The sequence below is a fragment of the Canis aureus genome, chromosome 6, assembly GCF_053574225.1.
Source record: "Canis aureus isolate CA01 chromosome 6, VMU_Caureus_v.1.0, whole genome shotgun sequence".
Classification (NCBI taxonomy): Eukaryota; Metazoa; Chordata; class Mammalia; order Carnivora; family Canidae; genus Canis; species Canis aureus.
Window position 1 is genome coordinate 18,820,787 of NC_135616.1, and position 17,373 is coordinate 18,838,159.

General features: G+C 44.3%; 1 protein-coding gene across 4 annotated transcripts in view; it reads right to left on the minus strand.

Annotated features, from left to right (window-relative positions):
* The window catches only part of KCTD1 (potassium channel tetramerization domain containing 1), a 183,706-nt gene that overhangs the window by 12,075 nt on the left and 154,258 nt on the right, over positions 1 to 17,373 (minus strand). For all 4 annotated transcript variants that reach the window (XM_077900321.1, XM_077900322.1, XM_077900320.1 and 1 more), the window contains exon 3: positions 9,927 to 10,071. In XM_077900321.1, the coding sequence (XP_077756447.1) occupies positions 9,927 to 10,071 (145 nt within the window). The remainder of the gene's footprint in view (positions 1 to 9,926; positions 10,072 to 17,373) is intronic.

Here is a 17,373-nt window from a genome sequence, read left to right on the forward strand (position 1 = left end):
CATCCCAGGAGTTCCCAAGCAGTACTTAGCTCTCCAGAAGGCAGGGTATGTACATCAGGGGACCCACAAGGCAGGGGCACTGAGAAAACGAGGAAAATGAAGAACTTTATAGTTTATATTTCAAAAATAGACTCCAGGTAGTAGTCTTGAAAAAAGAAAAACCATCTCTGCAGGATTTAACTTCTTTTCATTTTAAATTTTTTCAGATTTTTTGTTTGTTTCTTTGCTTTCTTCTTCTTCTTCTTCTTCTTTTTTTTTTTTTTTTTTTTTTTTTTTTTTGGTGTGAGGTGGGTCACCATAGTTTTTCCAGTATTTCAGGTCTGGAGTGTCTAAAATTCTTAATTTCCCTGGCTCTGCCATACTTTTTTCTTTAAGAGGACTTGATATTTTTATAGCAGTTTTAGGTTCATAGTTAAAATTGAGGGGAAAGGGACTCCTGGGTGGCTCAGTCAGTTAAGCTTCTGACTCTTGGTTTCCGCTCAGGTTGTGATCTCGGGGTCATGAAATGGAGCTCTGCTTGGAGTTCCATGCTCAGTGGGGCTCTTCCCCTGCACCCTACCCAATTGCTTTCTCTTTAAAAATAAACAAAATAAAATCTATAAATAAATAAATGAATAATAGAGGGGAGAGTACAGATATTTCCCATACCCTGCACAGTCTCCTCATTATCAACATCTCCCACCATAGTGGTGCATTTGTTACAGCTGCTGAACCTGCACAATCACCCAAAGCCCATGATTTATACTGGAATTCACTTTTGCCCTTGTGCGTTCTTTGGGTTTGGGCAAATGTACAACGGACATGGACCTACCCGTTACCATACCATACAGGGTAGTTGCACTGCCCTAAACTCCTCTTTGTTCTTGCCATTCATCCCTCCCACCCCCTAACCTCCTTTCTTTTCTTCAAAGCCCAGAAAGACTGGCCCACTTACTCCTTTTCCTCTGCCACCATGTGAAACTTCTGGCCAGGAGGCCTCCTTCCCCTCCAGCAGCACCAACTGCCTGCTTCTCCTGACTATTCTTGTTTTTCTGGGGGGAGGATATCCAGCCAAGATTTATCCTGATGGCTAGTGAAGGAACCAGAAGCAGCGGCAAGGTGTCCCTTCTCTACCTGACCACGGTCTCCATCCCCCATTGCCTCCAAATCTCCTAGAGAAAGGTAAGGTGATAATGACGGGGTATTTGTGGCAGCGTTGGGGAGCAGATCACTCTGCATTCTGAAGCCACACCCTGCCTTGGCAAGTCCCCTGAATACTAACTGTAGGAGTTGGGCCCGATGTGTAGAGTGGGGCGTGGGCAGGGGCTAGAGATGTTATCTGAGATGGTGCCCAGACTGCTGGCTGGCTGTTCCGCCTGCCTCCCAGTCCTCTTTGGTTGCTATAGCTAGCCTTGCCTCTAAGGGAGTGTCTTTGGGAGAGGGAGAGAAGTGGCCCTGGGCAGGGGTACTGGGAGTAATAATCTCTGCACCAGAGACGCAAATACTAGGAGGCAGCAGCTGAGACTATGACTGGAGCAGCCACCCTAAGTGGCCACTCTCCTGGGTCCCAGAGAAGAGATTTCTTGGGGGTCTACCCGGCTCACCACTCTGTCTTCTCTGGAGTGAGTGCCTATAAGCCATGTCTGCTTGCCACAGCTGATTGGCTAAAGCATAAGCACGGGAGCCACTTGAGCCAATTAGATGATCTCTGTTCAACCAAGGAAGGGGAAGGAAACCCAGGGCATTGTTGGAGCAGAGCCATGGGCCTCACTCCTGAAAGCCCCAAATTCCCATGACTGAGGTCCTCAGAATTGCCCTGGTATTTCCACCTCTGAGAGAATGCTCCTGCTAATTCTATGAGATAAGCTAGTATCCTTCCCATAAAAACTTCCTTCCTCTCTTTCTGGTTTTCAACTAGGGCTGATTTTGACCTTAGATGACGTTTAGCAAAGTCTGGAGACATTCTGGGTTGTCATAAACGAGAGAGGGGGTTGGTGCTACTGGCTTGCAGTGCGTGGAAGCCAGGGATACTGCACAACATCCTATGATGCACAGGATAGCCCTGCCACAGATAATTTATTTGGATCAAAAGGTTAATAGTGCAAGATGAGAAACTCTAAGCTTGACCGGGGTCATTCTTGTTGCAACCTAAGGGACACAGAAGTCACCCTGATTGATGGTCAGTCCTAGCATCATTAACGAATGTGCTAGCATTCGAGCACATATGATTACTAACATGATGCAATATGAAGTGCACAATATCACTAGAGATGTATTCTCACCAAAATGTTTAATCTAAACCTGTCGGGCCTTCAGACATGACTTGCAGTTTACAGGCAATCAGAGGCTAGAGTAGTGAACTAAACTACACAGGACAAGGCAGCCAGACAAATCCAGAAGGGGGGCATTCTGCGGGGCACCTGGCCCAGTTTCTTCAGCAAGTCGGCACCATATGAAAAGTGACAGACTATGCTAGGTAATAAAAGGAAGGAACATAACTGGATTCAATATGTTCTCTTATAGCAGATACCATCCTGGAAAAGACATCTGCAAAGGACATTTTGGGGTCAGCCTGGGAAATGTGAATATGGTTCCAGTGTTAGAGAAAATTAGATTTTATTGAAATAGGAAGGTAGAGATTATTGTCTGAAATAAGGATAGGAAAAGATCCAGAAGGCCATGCGTGTGCTAAGGTTTTTCACTTGGCAATCTCCGAGGGGTGGGAACATGGGGTTTAAACTTTTTTTGCCTGTATATGTATTCAAATTTTGTACAATGTGCATAAAGGTTATTAGAAATAACTAATACATTTTTAAACTTAAGGCAGGGATAGATAAGTTGTGGGCTGTGTGTTAGTGAATTTTTCTAAATCTAGGAAGGGTAGTCATCAGAGACTATAAAAGATGCTAGCAACAGAGGACACTGACCAAAGATGCTCAGAATAAAAGGCTAGAAAAATGTAATTTTTTTGTGGTTCCCCATGAAAAAGGGAACCAAAGTTCTGGACTCTTGGTGTACTGGGAATCACAACTGTGTGTGTGTGTGTGTGTGTGTGTGTGTGTGTGACCACTTGTACAACACAGAAAACAGAGCAAAGATGAACAAGTCAGTGTCACTGGGAGGAGGGGAGAATGAAGGGAAGGAGGACAGTCATCTCCATAATATAACAGCGCAGGGAAGTTCTACAATCACTTATTAGAGAATAGATTCCGATGGCTTTCAGAGGGAGGAGGGCATAAGCAGCTGCCACTTCAATGGTGTTGTGAAATATGAAATTATCTAAGTTGCTAAGTGGGTATCCAGCTCAGACAGCACATTTGCAAGATGGCATTTCAAGGGGTGTAGGACACTGTGACGTCAACGTTGCACACATTGGCTCAACCTTGCATTGAATAACTGGAGAGGGAAGCCAGAAATCAAGGAACTCTTTCCCTGGCAAACCCAGTTAAGGCAGATTCTCTCCTCATGCCATGTCCCCTCTTCCAAGTCAGGAAATCGACTTGGATGAGGAACACAACACAACTTGGGTTGTTCGGGGATGGGCAGTCTGAGGGCTCCTCTGCGTGCACGTCTATATTTGTGGTCGGCACAAGCTGCTTCAATCCCACCATCAGCCATGGGAGCTGAATGGTCACTTTGGCTTGCACTCTCCTCCTGCTGCTCCTCTAGGTTCCAGAACACTCTGTCATGGATGTACAGCCTGTCGCCCAGAGGTTCTGTGGGAAACATCTCAGGGCCTTGAGAGACGAGAGTTTCATTTAACAAGCTTTTTGTCTTTTTCCCCAAGCGTGGGCTACAGCTAAATCCTTGGCCAATTAACAGGTATGTTTTGCACTAGGAACTGATAGATAGCACATCTTACAGGGCTCTGGCATCCTCAGGGAGCTCGAAAGGTTCAGGCAACCATCCCCATCCTAGCCCAGTGGGTGAAGCCTCAGGGGACTGTCCTCCGGGATCAGCCACAGCTTAACTCCCGTGAGGAAGTCCATCTCTCAGCATCTAACTTGGATGCTCTTGAAGAAAAAGAATAACACCTGCTACATTTAAATATGTTCGAAATACCTAGCTCCATTTCTGGAACATACTGCAACTCATAACAAATGGCTGTTATCATGTACTAACTGTAATTCCCCATCAGTTGTTTTGTATTTCCAGGAATCTGTATCTTTTTTAATCATGAGATTACAAATTAATATTTTACCCTCATAAGTTTCTTAGGATGATGGTATTATACACACGTTTTATATGTGCCCTTTTATCCTATAAATTAGTGTCCTGCCTACTTACATTTAGCTTCTGGCTTCCTGTGACTCTTTTGACCCTTTTCTGCCATATTTAAGGTAATTAATACTAAGTAATTATTATGTGCCCAGCACACAATGTCCTTTAGAATAATATAAAAATGTCCCTGCCTGTGAGACTCTTACAAAGTAGAGAGTCCTGATATATACATAAGATCTCCAGTTTGAATGTAAGCAAGTATATGACCGGGTATGGGGTAGGAACCAGAATCTGGTTTGAATGCGGGACTTATTTCATTCATTTATGTATCCATCCATGCATTCATTCACTCATGCCATAAATATTCACATGCTTAGTATGTGCCAGGGCTGAGCTAGTGCCACAGTCACTGCTGGCCAGCTTCCCCAACAGCTATTCCCAGCCCCTATCCCTTGCTCATTTTTTCTATAGAGGCTAAAAAAGAAAAATATCCCTTTCTAGCCAATGCCCTCTAAAGGGAAAGTCTACTGGGGAATTTTCTGACAAGGACAATATCTTGTGAGTTAAAAAGGCTTTCACCTATTTTTTTTCTGCCTTGAATGAGGAAGTGATGCCTGGGGCTGTGGCAAGCACTTTATGACCTTGAGGGGACAAGTGCGAGGCCAAAACGTCAACACTAAAGATGGAAAAGCAAACAGACAGAGAGTTCTGGTCCTTGAAGACACCACTGGGCACATACCCCTGTCAGTAACAGGCTTCCCTCTTCAGCTATTCATGGACCTCTGATTTCTAATGTGAGAAAAGAAAAACAAATCTCCATTAATTTAAGGAGATTATGTACTTCCAAGAAGTATCTGGAAGGTACTACAGATTAATCTCCATTAATTTAAGGTGTATTCCAACACCTGCTGCCGAAAGCACGTGTAACCAACAGTTGGGTATACAGTGCTACACAATGGAGACAAATAATTACAAATGTACTGTGTGTGACCATGGGGAGAATCTCAGGGTACAGGCAAACCTAAGCTGGACTAGGCAGGGATGGCTCAACAATGAATACAATGAGCCCTAACGACAAATAAAGGCCAAGAAAAGAGCATTAAATAGATCGGTCTCTTTGAAGAGGGCAAGAAGACGGTGTGCTTGTGGAAGTAAGAAAAGCCCTGTAGGGCATATGTGCAGAGGAGAGTCCAGTGGTGGGGAGCAGGGGGGGGTGGAGCCTTCTGGGCCTCATAGACTCTGACAAGGATGTGCTGCTTTGCTCTGTGAACAATGAATGGGAAGCCTCTGTAGAGTTGTAAGCAGAAGCAAGTCATGACTGAAAAAAAAGTCAGTTTTTTTCAAAAAGTGTTCCTTGGTGAGGGATGGGTTGGGAGATGGGAGGAGGGAAAAAGGCAGAAGGGTAGATCTATTAAAGAGCAACAGGAGGGATCCTTGCCATGATGGAAATGTTCTGTGCCTTGATTATATCAAGGTCAATATCCTGGTTGTGCTGTTGTACTATCATTTTGCAAGATGTTACTACTGGGCGGAATTGGGTAACATAGGATCTATTATTTCTTGCAACTGCCTGAGCATCTCCCATGATCTCAAAATAAAAAATCTAATGAGAAAGTGTGTCCCTGGTTTCGACATGGAGAGTGGATGAGAGGGGGAAAGGGTGGGAGAGGTAAATCAATTATGAAGCTGCTCCAAGTCATCCAGAGAGCTGAGCCTTGGATAGGGAGGTGGGATGAGAAGAGTGAATTGATTCAAGAAGTATCTGGAAGGTACTATGGACTAGCTCGCTGATGGATAGTGTGTGGCAGGTGAAGAAGAGGACAAAGTGCAGAATGACTTCCAGGTTCCTGCCCAGAGCTGGATTCTGACATTTCTTACACAGATGGGACGCAAAGCCAGAGAGCAGGTTCCATGGTGGTAGTAGGGTTGGGGAGGTAGGCATGGCCAGCTCATGATTGGGCAGCTTGAGGAGCCAATGAACTCTCCACGTAGATTCTATTCTGAGAAGTCATTTGGAAATGCAATCCCCTTAAAAATAGAACTAAAAGTGAAACTTCCTCCCTTCACCCTCTTTCTAATTTCACTGCCTTCCTTCTATGAAAACGTGAGCGATTAGGAAAATGTTGGCCTCCCCACCCGTTGCCATATCACACTTTCAGCCCTTCTTTTTCTACTCGCTCTCTGACATGGGAAGAAGTCCAGATCTGACTGGTGAACACCTGACATCCCAGGTGCCAGGGCTGATTACCGGCTGGGGCCACTGCTAAAGTCTGTGCCCATTTACAGCAGGCCCCCTGCCCCTTTCTCTCACTCCCTATGCCCAATGCAGAACTCAGCCCCACATCCTGTCTCCACACGGACTAGTGCCTGCTTTCTAATAGCAGTCTGGACTTTCTTCCTAGCTTCTGCTCTGCCTGCAGCTGGTGTGAGGCCTGTTGCCTAAACTGGCCAGCCTTCTCTGTCCATGTCTGAACAGGTGTGTCCCCAGGTTTACATTGAGGGCTGCAGGTAGGAGACCTCCCTTTGGACTCTGCATAAGATGCTTGCCAGGGAGTGAAATGGTGTGAGGGGAAGGCAGGAAAGAGGTTGGAAAGTTGGCACAGAAAAAAAATTTAACACATTGAAAATTACCCTTGCAAACCCTCCAGGAAGGTGCCATCTGAGAAACAGATTCCCAATATGTTTTCCTTCCTGAGTTGGAAGAGCTCACCACTGATAAAGTAGCTTACTTCCATAAGGAGCCTATGTTGCACAAACCAGCTTCATGTGTCTTTAGAGCCTGAATGACCCTCAGCACCGTCAGAGGCACACTCTGGGAGGCCCCTCGTCATCGCCACTAGCTGGGGAGCCACGGGGTCACATGCCACCACAGGCTGGTTCCAGGGCTGCCAGGAAGTGTCCAATGTGAGCTGCAGGTCTGCCTCTTTCTTTCCCATTTTCTCACCAAGTGTATATACTTGACAAGTGCCCCCACTGCTCAAAATCCTGAAGGAGAGGATGAACGCAGGCCCCCTGAATCCTTATTAATTTTGGATCTAATTTTCTAGATCTTTGTGTATTTATGCACACATACACATTTTTTACATAAATATGAAAATGACTATGCATCTTCTGCAACTTAGTATTTTCACTGAATGATAAAATCATGGTGATTCCCCACCCACCCCGCCAGCTGCTAGCTAATGGAGCTATTGGTAAGTATGTGCCATTGTTGAACATTTTTTTTTTAGTTGTGTCAAGGTTTTGCTATTACAAATAATATGACCACAATAAACATCCCATGTACATTTATCTTTGCATATTTATGCAACTATTTCTAGAAAATAAAGAGGCTCTGAATTGCTACATCAAAGAGTATGTACGATTGAAAATTTAAAAACTGCTGAATTGCCCTCCAGAAATGTTTATTCCCAACCACAACGTATATCCCCAACACTGTATGTTACCAATTTCTTACTTTTTGCCAGTCTGATAGATAAAAAGGGGTATCTCCATTTTTGTTTCTTTGATTCTACAGAGATTAAATATCTTTTCAAATGTTTATTGGCAATTTCTATATTCTTCTTTGGGAGATTTTTGTTTCTATCTCATAATGTTTTCCATTGGGTTGTTTATATGTTTCTTATAGATTTTATTAGCTCTATTAATGATAATAATCTTTTATTGCAAATATTTTCTGTAGGCTAACATTCGTCTTTTATTTGTATGTGGTGTCTTTCATTCAACTTTTTTCTTTTAAAGGCTACGTCTGGGTATTCAGTCTTCCTTAGGTAGGCCCTCTCTGCCTCAAAATTATACTTTCAGAAATTCCTTTATTTTTTTTTCTGATATTTTGTATAGTTTTAATTTTTATGTTCATTTCTGGAATATCTATGAACTTATGATAGGAGATAGGGCTTTGGCTTTACATTTTTTCCAAATGTCTCTGTGCCAGCTATCTCAGTGCCAGTTACTGATTGTTCCTTTGTTTTCCCACTGATTGAAATACCACCCTTATAATATATCAGATTCCTTATACACACATCTGTCTCCAGACCCTATGCTCCTCCACTGATCTATTTGTCAATTTCAGCTCAGATGGGATCACACTTTTGAATTACTCTAGCTTAGGTGCCTGGGTGGCTAAATCGGTTAAGCATCTACCTTCGGCTCAGCCCATGATCCCAGGGGTCCTGGGATCCAGCCCCTCTTTGGGCTCCTTGCTCAGCAGGGTGCCTGCTTCTCCCCTCTCCCTCTGCCTACTGCTCTCCCTGCTTGTGCTCTCTCACTCAGATACATAAACAAAATCTTAAAAAAAAAAAAAAAAAAGAATTACTCTAGGTCTATAGTAAGTTCTTATGTCTTATAGGATGCATCCACCACAGCCTACTATTACCACCACTATTATCATCCATAATAATTTATTAGGTAGTCTTTTTAAAAAAATTTAGGTAGTCTTAAGCTTTGTTTCTTCTTCTTTTTAAAGATTTTATTTATTTATTCATGAGAGACACAGAGAGAGGCAGAGACATAGGCAGAAGGAGAAGCAGGCTCCCTGCAGGGAGCCCAAATGTAGTACTAGATCCCAAGACCCCAGGGTCATTACCTGAGCCAAAGGTAGACGCTCAACCACTAAGCCACCCAGGTGCCCCAAGCTTTGTTCCTTCTATGTAACCTTTATATATGGATCAAATTTCATTTAAAAAAAAAATGTATGACTTAAATGGGTTTGTGCTGAATTATCATCTGGGGACAGGTGACATCTTAACAGTATTGAGGCTTCCCATCCAATAACACAGAATTTCCCTTCATTTATACAACTCTTCTCTTATACTTTATGTAGAGATTTGCAGTTTTTTATTTTTTTAAGTTTTTTTAAAAAATTTATTTATGAGAGACAGAGAGAAGGGCAGAGACATAGACACAGAGAGGACTCTGGGATCAGGCCCTGAGCCAAAGGCAGACACTCAACCACTGAGCCACCCAGGTGTCCCAAAATGTGCAGTTTTTTAAATCAGACTTTGCCCATTTCTTGTTAGGTTTGCTCCTAGGTATTATAAATTTTGTTGTTGTTGTGAGTGGTATATCTTTCCATTATATCATATGACTGGCTCTTGCTAACTTGTAGGAAAGCTATTGATTGATATATATTGATCCTGAATGTAGAGGCCTTAATGAGTTCTTCATTAGTTCTAACAGTACTTAGCTGATTCTTTAGAATCTATTTAGAGAATATTAACAGCTGCAAAGATTACATTTTTGTATATTTCCTTCTAATATTAACACTTTCTGTTTGTTCTTCTTGTCTGATTCCACTGCCTAGAGTTGTGATCACAGTGTGAGACTAACACTTGTTACTCACTTCAAAGAGAACAATCTAAAATTTTACTGTTGAGTATAAAGCATGCTTTAACATCTGAGAGAATAAGTCTATTAAGCTAAGGAGGTTTCCTTTTATTTTCTACCTTACTAAGACTTAGCAGAAGCTTTGAATTTAATCAACTTATTTTCAGTGTGTTAAAATAAATGATGATTCAGTCTTTAAATAAAATCAGTCCTCTTTTGGTCACATAAAACTTTAATGACCATATACTCTATTTCACGAAGACAGTATAACCATGTCAGAGACCTCTGATGCCATTAGAGTTGGTAAATGTTAAAAATGTAAGAGCTTGAAATATTTACGGGGGAGCACATCAAAACAAATCACATTTTATGCTATTGGTAATTTAACGTGAATCCCTCACCTTGAAATCATCAGGAATGAGGAGTTTTGATGTTCGTAGAAAATTCAAGATATATCTGAACATCTGTCCATCTCTGTCAATGAAATAATGCTGTTTGAGACTGTCCAAAACAATGGGCTCTGTACCATCAAAAAGTCTTCCGATTCTGTGATAGAAAAGAGGGAACAGTGAAAACAATTAGAATCAATTGTTTGGCCGCTAAAACTAGGAGCTACCATTTTGTGTCACTGTCAAAGGTAGCCGTTTCAAAGATGGCAGTTAGGAAAAATCACCCGTTACGTAGTTATGGTTCTCTGAGAAGTACTAGTCCTTGCTTGATAAATATTTCAGGACCAGACAATTCAAAATAGTCTCAGGCTTTCTCAAGTAAATCCTTTTATTCACTGTCTCTTACCTGTAAAGAAAATGTCCCTGACATGGTGATTATGGCTAAGTGCTGTCACTGTGATGGAAGAGCATGTCTTTCCCCTGTGTTACTTAAAACCATCTTCTCTGCTACTTTTTAAAAAATGTTATTGCTCCAAAGTGTCTTTTAAACAGATTCTACAGAGAAAGCAATTTCATTTTTAAGAAATCTGTTTTCTGAGCTTTCCCCACCCATGAATCACAAACTTCCCAAAAATAAAGCAATGCCTATATGCTAACATCTACATTTAATTATAGAAAGAATCATTGAAAATATCACTTGTCTAGGAAAATATGTTTTCCATTAACAATATACAGTCTAGTTTCTTAGTTCTCAGCAAAAATCATTTCTAACAGCCAGGCATCATTTTAAAAAATAAATATGTTGACCACCCCAAAAATATGACCTAGTACTGGAACATGAGTGGCTACAGGTAATTTTTTAAAAAACAGGAATCCACAATATGTTTTTCCCATTTGTAGAGTTAACATTTGAACAGTATACTATAGTTAAAGCATCCTGCATCCATTTGTTATCATTTATCCTTTTAAGGATGGTTGAACCTACATATTTTAGGATCTATTCAGTTAATAGAAAGTGGTCACATCTGTACCATAAACGAGTAGACAGCTGACTAATGACAAATATCCTATATCAGAAAATAGAATTTACACACTAGAAATCACTTCCTTGACCAAGAGGTGCACTGCACTTTTTATTAACAGTGTAGGCAGGCAAATGGCTCTATTTCTTTATGAAAGGCTTTCTTTGGGACTCCTACTAAAGTCTATCTCTGATATGGAACATCATTTTATTGATTGAAGGCAATTTTGAAATCATAAATTTTCTCATCTTCTGTTGAAATGTGACAGAGGTAATGGTAAGTCAATAATTTCACCCCTCCTAAAATACAAAAAAAAAAAAAAAAACCAACAAAAAAAACCCAACAAATAGAGAAGCAGCTCCTCCTCCGCCCCCCCTCCCCCCCCAAAAAAGAAAAGCTTGGGAATTTGTTTTATAAAAATTTTTAAAAGATAACTAGAAAACTCATGTCCCACCCGAAGGTAGTAAGTGCAAAAAACAAAGCAACTTACTGCAGTCAGGTCCTATTTCTAAAACTCAGTATATTATTCTCAGCTGATGTTTGTGTCCAACTTTCCATGAATTGAGGGTGATTCACTATTTGTTCCTTCCACAATTTTACCCAAGATGTGGGGCTCCCAACCATCCTAGCACTCTTTCACTGAATGCAACCTTGTCATTCATTTCCATTAACATATCAATCAAACAGGCTACAGAAAGAGGCAGTGAAACTAAAATACACTTAGTCACTTATTTAGTGTTTCCAGGACTGTTTGGTGTACGCTGGGAAAGAACAAGACTTGTTTGCTCATTACTAAGACATTTTACTCTTCATTGTTAACATGATAAATTTATGGTTGACAGGAGAAGAAAAGAGAGTTCTGTTTATTAAGTGCTGTCCAGATAGCAAGCACTATGCTTAGCACCTCATGTATGTAAAGGATCCATTATCTTCGTTTTAAAGATGAAGAAACAGGCTCAAAATGATGAGTAACTTGCCCAACTAGTTAAGTAGCACTGGGGGATCTGTGCACAGTCTGATCTTAAAGGGGCCTCCCTACAAAGAATGGAATGAAAAGAATGACCACTATTGAAGGAAAACTTTTGGTCTAGAGTTTTTCTTTCTAACTTGTTTAGCAAGGGCTCTCTGCAATGAAATCCAAGCGTGTGTATTGATTATTTTTGTGGCCTGTAATTTATTAGTGTCCGTGACTGCAAGTCACTTGAGTCAAGAGATGAAAAGTAAATATTTTATTCTTAAATAAATCCTATGCTTATTTTCTTAAATGCTCATTTTCAAAATCGAGACTGGGGCGTGCTCTGGCACAGCATGAGTGATTAGTAAATCTCTACGGAGTCAACGAGTAAAGGAGTGGTTGAGTGGTGTGGGGAGTATGGCTCGGCCCTTCACTAGGGTCAATCGACTTCTCTGTGTCTCCATTTCTCTGACAAAATGTCTGTTTCTTTTATAAAACTGCCCTTTCTTCTCGGGGTTGATGAGAAAATCAAATGGGGTCATGGCACACTCAAGAAGAGCACAGCCAAAGAAGGCGTCCCCAACTAGCAAACACAGATTTCCAGGAAAGCGTATCTCGGAAGACTGGGGGCACTATAAGGAATAGGATTCTGGGGCCAAATGCAAAAGCTGAGCTTAAGTGTCTTCTTCTTTAAAAAAAAATATATATATATATATATATATTTATTCATGAGAGACACACAGAGAGAGGCAGAGACATAGGCAGAAGGAGAAGCAGGCTCCCTGAGGGGAGCCCAAGGTGGGTCTGGATCCCCGGACTCCGGGATCACGACCTGAGCCAAACGCAGATGCTCAGCCACTGAGCCACCCGGGCGTCCCTGGAGTATCTTCTTACAGACCTTAGTGAGGTCAGGAGAGATGCTCCATTTAGAAGGCCTTTAGGGGACACCTGGGTGGCTCGGTTGGTTCAGCGTCTGCCTTGGGCTCAGGTCATGATCTCCCGGTCCTGGGATGGAGCCCCGCACCTGGCTCCCTGCTCAGCAGAGCCTGCTTCTCCCTCTCCCTCTTCTGCTCTCTCGCTCTGTCAAATACATAAACACATAAAATCTTAAAAACACATAAAAATAAAAGGCTTTTCGGATGGAAAACACCAACCCGCCAGCCACCCCTCCTCCAGCAGGTGCAGGATACTGGGCCGCCTTCCTGTGAGAAGCACCTTCGCGGGGCACGCGGCCCAAACGGGAGGCGCAAAGCAAAAGGGCCGGAACGGAGTCTGAAGGGAGGCCCAGCGCAGGCCGGAGGGCTGCCTGGAGGAGGCTGGGTCTCCGGGGGAATCACTCAGGCCCGAGGAGGGCGGGAGGTGAGGAGAGAGGGAGGGAGGTGAGAGGCCCCGGTTGGTTTGGCTGCGCGGGGACGGCGGGCGGCCTGGCCCGGAACCTTCGGCGACCCCGGAACCTTCGCCGCCCGCTCACGCCGGGCCGGGAGGCTGCGGCGGGCGGACCAGCGGGAGCGGACACCAGCCGTGGGCCGCGCCGGGGCCCCTTCCGGTCTGAGGTGCGAGGCCTCCCCACCCGGAGGCAGCGCCGTCTCGGAGACACCGAACGTTAGGAGCGGGAGGGGGCAGCCTCACGCGGCTGGTTGGTTTTTTCCGGACTTCAAAAGGAAGCCTGTTCTGAGCTGTGAGCACCAAGCGGAAGGACAGGGCGGTGCCGACGGTCGTAAAATGGCGGCCGGGGCGGGCGCGGAGCGTGGCCCGGATGGGAGAGCATGGTCTGGCCCCGCCGACAGGGCGGCCGACGACACAGGCCGTATTTCTTGCGGACACATGAATGGACTCACAGATCAAGCCGCAGTGATTTGTAGGCTCTGCGGCCTGGAAACTATGTGGCGCTGATTACAGTTTACCAACCTTGGAGAACATTCCTGCTTCCCACCTGACCAAGACCCGGGGGCTCCCGCTCCTGTGTGGCCGCCTCGGCGTTTGGGCCGCTGCGTTTTTTTAGACACGCATTGAACCAGGAGGCGTGCGGAGAAACACTTCCTTCCACGATCGTTTTTTTTTTTTTTAAAGATTTTATTTATTTATTCATGAGAGACACAGAGAGAGAGAGAGAGAGAAGCATAGACACAGGCAGAGGGAGAAGCAGGCCCCGCGCAGGGAGCCTGACCGGGACTTGACCCCGGGTCTCCTGGGTCACGCCCTGGGCCGAAGGCGGCGCTAAACCACTGAGCCCCCTCCCCCCTCCCCCGGGGCTGCCCTGATATTTTTTTTTTTTAACATTCTGTTTTGGACAATTTCAAACTCAACGCCAAAGCCAAGAAAATGATATAAGAAGTACCCCCCACCCCGCCCCCGCCGCCCCAGTGTGTCCACCCGCCTCCAGAAGCCCTCAGCTCTTGGCCCAGCTTGTTTCGCCTCTACTTCCACCGCTCCCTCTCTCTCCCGCAGCGGGATTTTTATAGGAAATCCCAAACATCCTGTCATTTTATCTGTGACTGTTTCATTGACTAGTAAGATGATCAAGGCTCACGAAAAATACGCATTAAAAGATACTGAAGTGTTTTGCTCTTGCTTTTTAATATTAACATTCTGTTGATTATTGTTTATGGAACAAATGATGCAGGATCAAGTCTGCAAGGAAACTAAGCTCCTTCTTGTAGAAAGGAAGTCGTTCCCCACCATGGCTCCCCTCTCCCTGGCATTAAAGAATTTTTTTTTTTTTTTTTTTTTTTTTTAAGATTTTATTTATTGGGATGCCTGGGTGGCTCAGTGGTTGAGCGTCTGCCTTTGGCTCAGGTCATGATGCCCGGGGTCCTGGGATTGAGTCCTGCCTCGGGCTCCCCACAGGGAGGCTGCTTGTCCCTCTGCCTATGTCTCTGCCTCTCTCTCTCTCTGTGTCTCTCATGAATAAATAAAGATCTCTAAAAAAATTTTTTTTTAAAGATGTTTATTTATTTGAGAGAGAGTGAGAGTGCACAAGCAGGGGAACAGCATAGGGAAAGGGAGAAGCAGACGCCAGGCTGAGCAGAGAGTCTGATGCAGGTCTGGTCACAGGGCTCCACCCCAGGACCCTGGGATCATGACCTGAGCTGAAGCCAGACCTTTAACCTGCTGAGCCACCCAGGCGTCCCAAAAGAATGGTCTTAAATGAAAGAGAGGATAGGGGTAGGGCCTGATAATTTGCTGTGAATCAGTTACTAAGAATTTATTTTTTCTTGTGCATTCACTCATTCATTCATTCATTCATTCATAGGACCTGGTTTCTTTGACTTACTGTGACTCGAGTCCTTAAGAATTTCCCTTTATTGTGCAGTCATTCAGCTATTCATTTATTCTACCTATATTCGCTGCGCTTGACCATGCGAAATATAGGGAATGCAGTGGTGAATAAACCACACATCCTTGCTTTTGTGGAATTTAACAGTCTGTGGAGCTGGGAATGCAGAGCAAGTGCACTGTGTTCCTGGGTGTGCAGTGGGTTAGGCAAGTACACAGGAGGTGCACTCAACTTTGGGGACACGTGGAAGAAAGGGAAAGTTCATGGAGACCTGAAGGATAAACAGAAGTTGGCCAAGTACCGGGGTGGCAGGAAGGTCGGGTAAGAAAGGAGAGGGGTAGGGAAGATAGAGAGGCTTGAAGCTAGAAGAAAGGAGGCGTGTGATTACTCCCCACTGGGGGCAGAGTCAGGACAACTGAAAAAGGAGGCTGGAGCAGCAGAGTGAGATGGTGAAAAGCTGTACCATCCAGGTCAAGGAGTCTGGATTGGGCTTCGAGGCTGATAGGGGCTGAAGTCAGCCTATGCTCTCCGATGCTGTTAGGCGGAAGAGCAAATTTAGAAGTGAGACTGAATGAAACACGGATCTGAAATCACATCTCCTCAAAGATGCAGTTTGTGGCTTATTCAAGTCCTTTCTTCTCTGCCTTGCTTTTGGCTGTTACTTGCATACACCAGAGGTTCTTCACCCTGGTGGCACACTGAAATCACCCGAGGAGCTTTTAAAAAGTACTGCCAGATATTCTGATGTAATTACTGCTCAGGGCTGGGGCTCAGGCATCTCCCCAAATAAGCCTGACAAACAGCTGAGTTGAGAAGCAGTGCAAAGGAGGATGAGCAGACTACAGAGGAACAAGTCAACATCATGAACGTGAGAGGTGTTCAGTTAGTCATTCCGTCCCTTTGAACTGTCGCAGCACCTCTTCTTAAACAGCCATCCACATTTTTAAAAGTGAAAGGTCTCTGGGATGACCTAGATCAACATCCCATTTTACAAACGGAGAAACGGAGTCCCAAATATGCAATGCTTGAGGATGCACAGCTGGGTGGACGCAGAGCTGGCTCTGAAACCACCATGCTGTCCCTGGGGTAATGGGCAGGGGTCACATTCAAGCCCGTGGAGGACAACTGCTCTAATGCTGGTTACTAGTTATTGAATTGTGTTCCATGCCAAAGAGTGAGCTGGCTGTTTTATGGGCTTTATCTCATTTGGTTTTACAATGATCCTATGAGGTGGCCATATTACTCCCAATTCACAGGTGAGGAATCCGAAGCCCAGAATGGTTGTCACTTGGCTTAAGTTACAACCTGGATCTGATTCAAAGCCTGTGTTCTTGACCAGTAATTTATAATACCTTTGCAATGTGTAATTTCAAACAAAGAAAACAACACCTCGACAGCTTTCCTGGGGGAGTGCACAATTTTTATAGTTCAGTAGAGTTTGCTAGAAAATCTGGTGATTATCAATTCTGTAGAGAAACTATTTAATAGCCGCGATACAGAAAGTTGAGGCTCAGGGGCAGGGTAGGTACCCTAAACTCAACCGAAGCAAATCAAAATACTCCAAGACTTCAGAGGTGACTTCCAAACTGTTGGTACAACGTGAAGGGGGCATAAAATGAGATGGGAAATTCTGAGGACAATGAAAATTTCTGGAGAGAGGAATTACACATGAGGTTCCAATGCCAGTTACCTTGCAGGTCTCATGTTCCCCTATGTGCCGTGTCCCTCCATTTAATCCTGACACACCCTGTGGGGATTTGTCGCTTTGCAGCTAAGGAGAGGTTTCCAACGCTTCCAAGACTCCACACACCCTCTTCAAGCCGCCTGGTGAACACCAGGTCACATCAGGCACCGTGGCGTGTAAGATGATACCGGGCCTTCGCTTTCCCAGAGGCAAGCGAGTTAATCCTCTCAGTTCTCCAGAGCCAGAACGCACACGGTAATTATACAGCAAGGGAGGGCCTTTCATCTGCAGGGGTGCAGGATCGTCTTGCTCTGGGAGGGTGGAGAAGACCCTGCTCAGGGCTGAGAAACAAGTGCCGAAGACAGACCAAGGGATAAGCTGGTGACAAAAGGGCAGGACAGAGGCTGTTGGGCCGTGTCACCCACTTAGCTTCCCTTGGCCAAGAAATGCCTTTTTTCTCCACCGCTGGGCTTCCATGCCACAGAAAATACGGTCTGGACTCAAGGAAAAGATCTCATTTA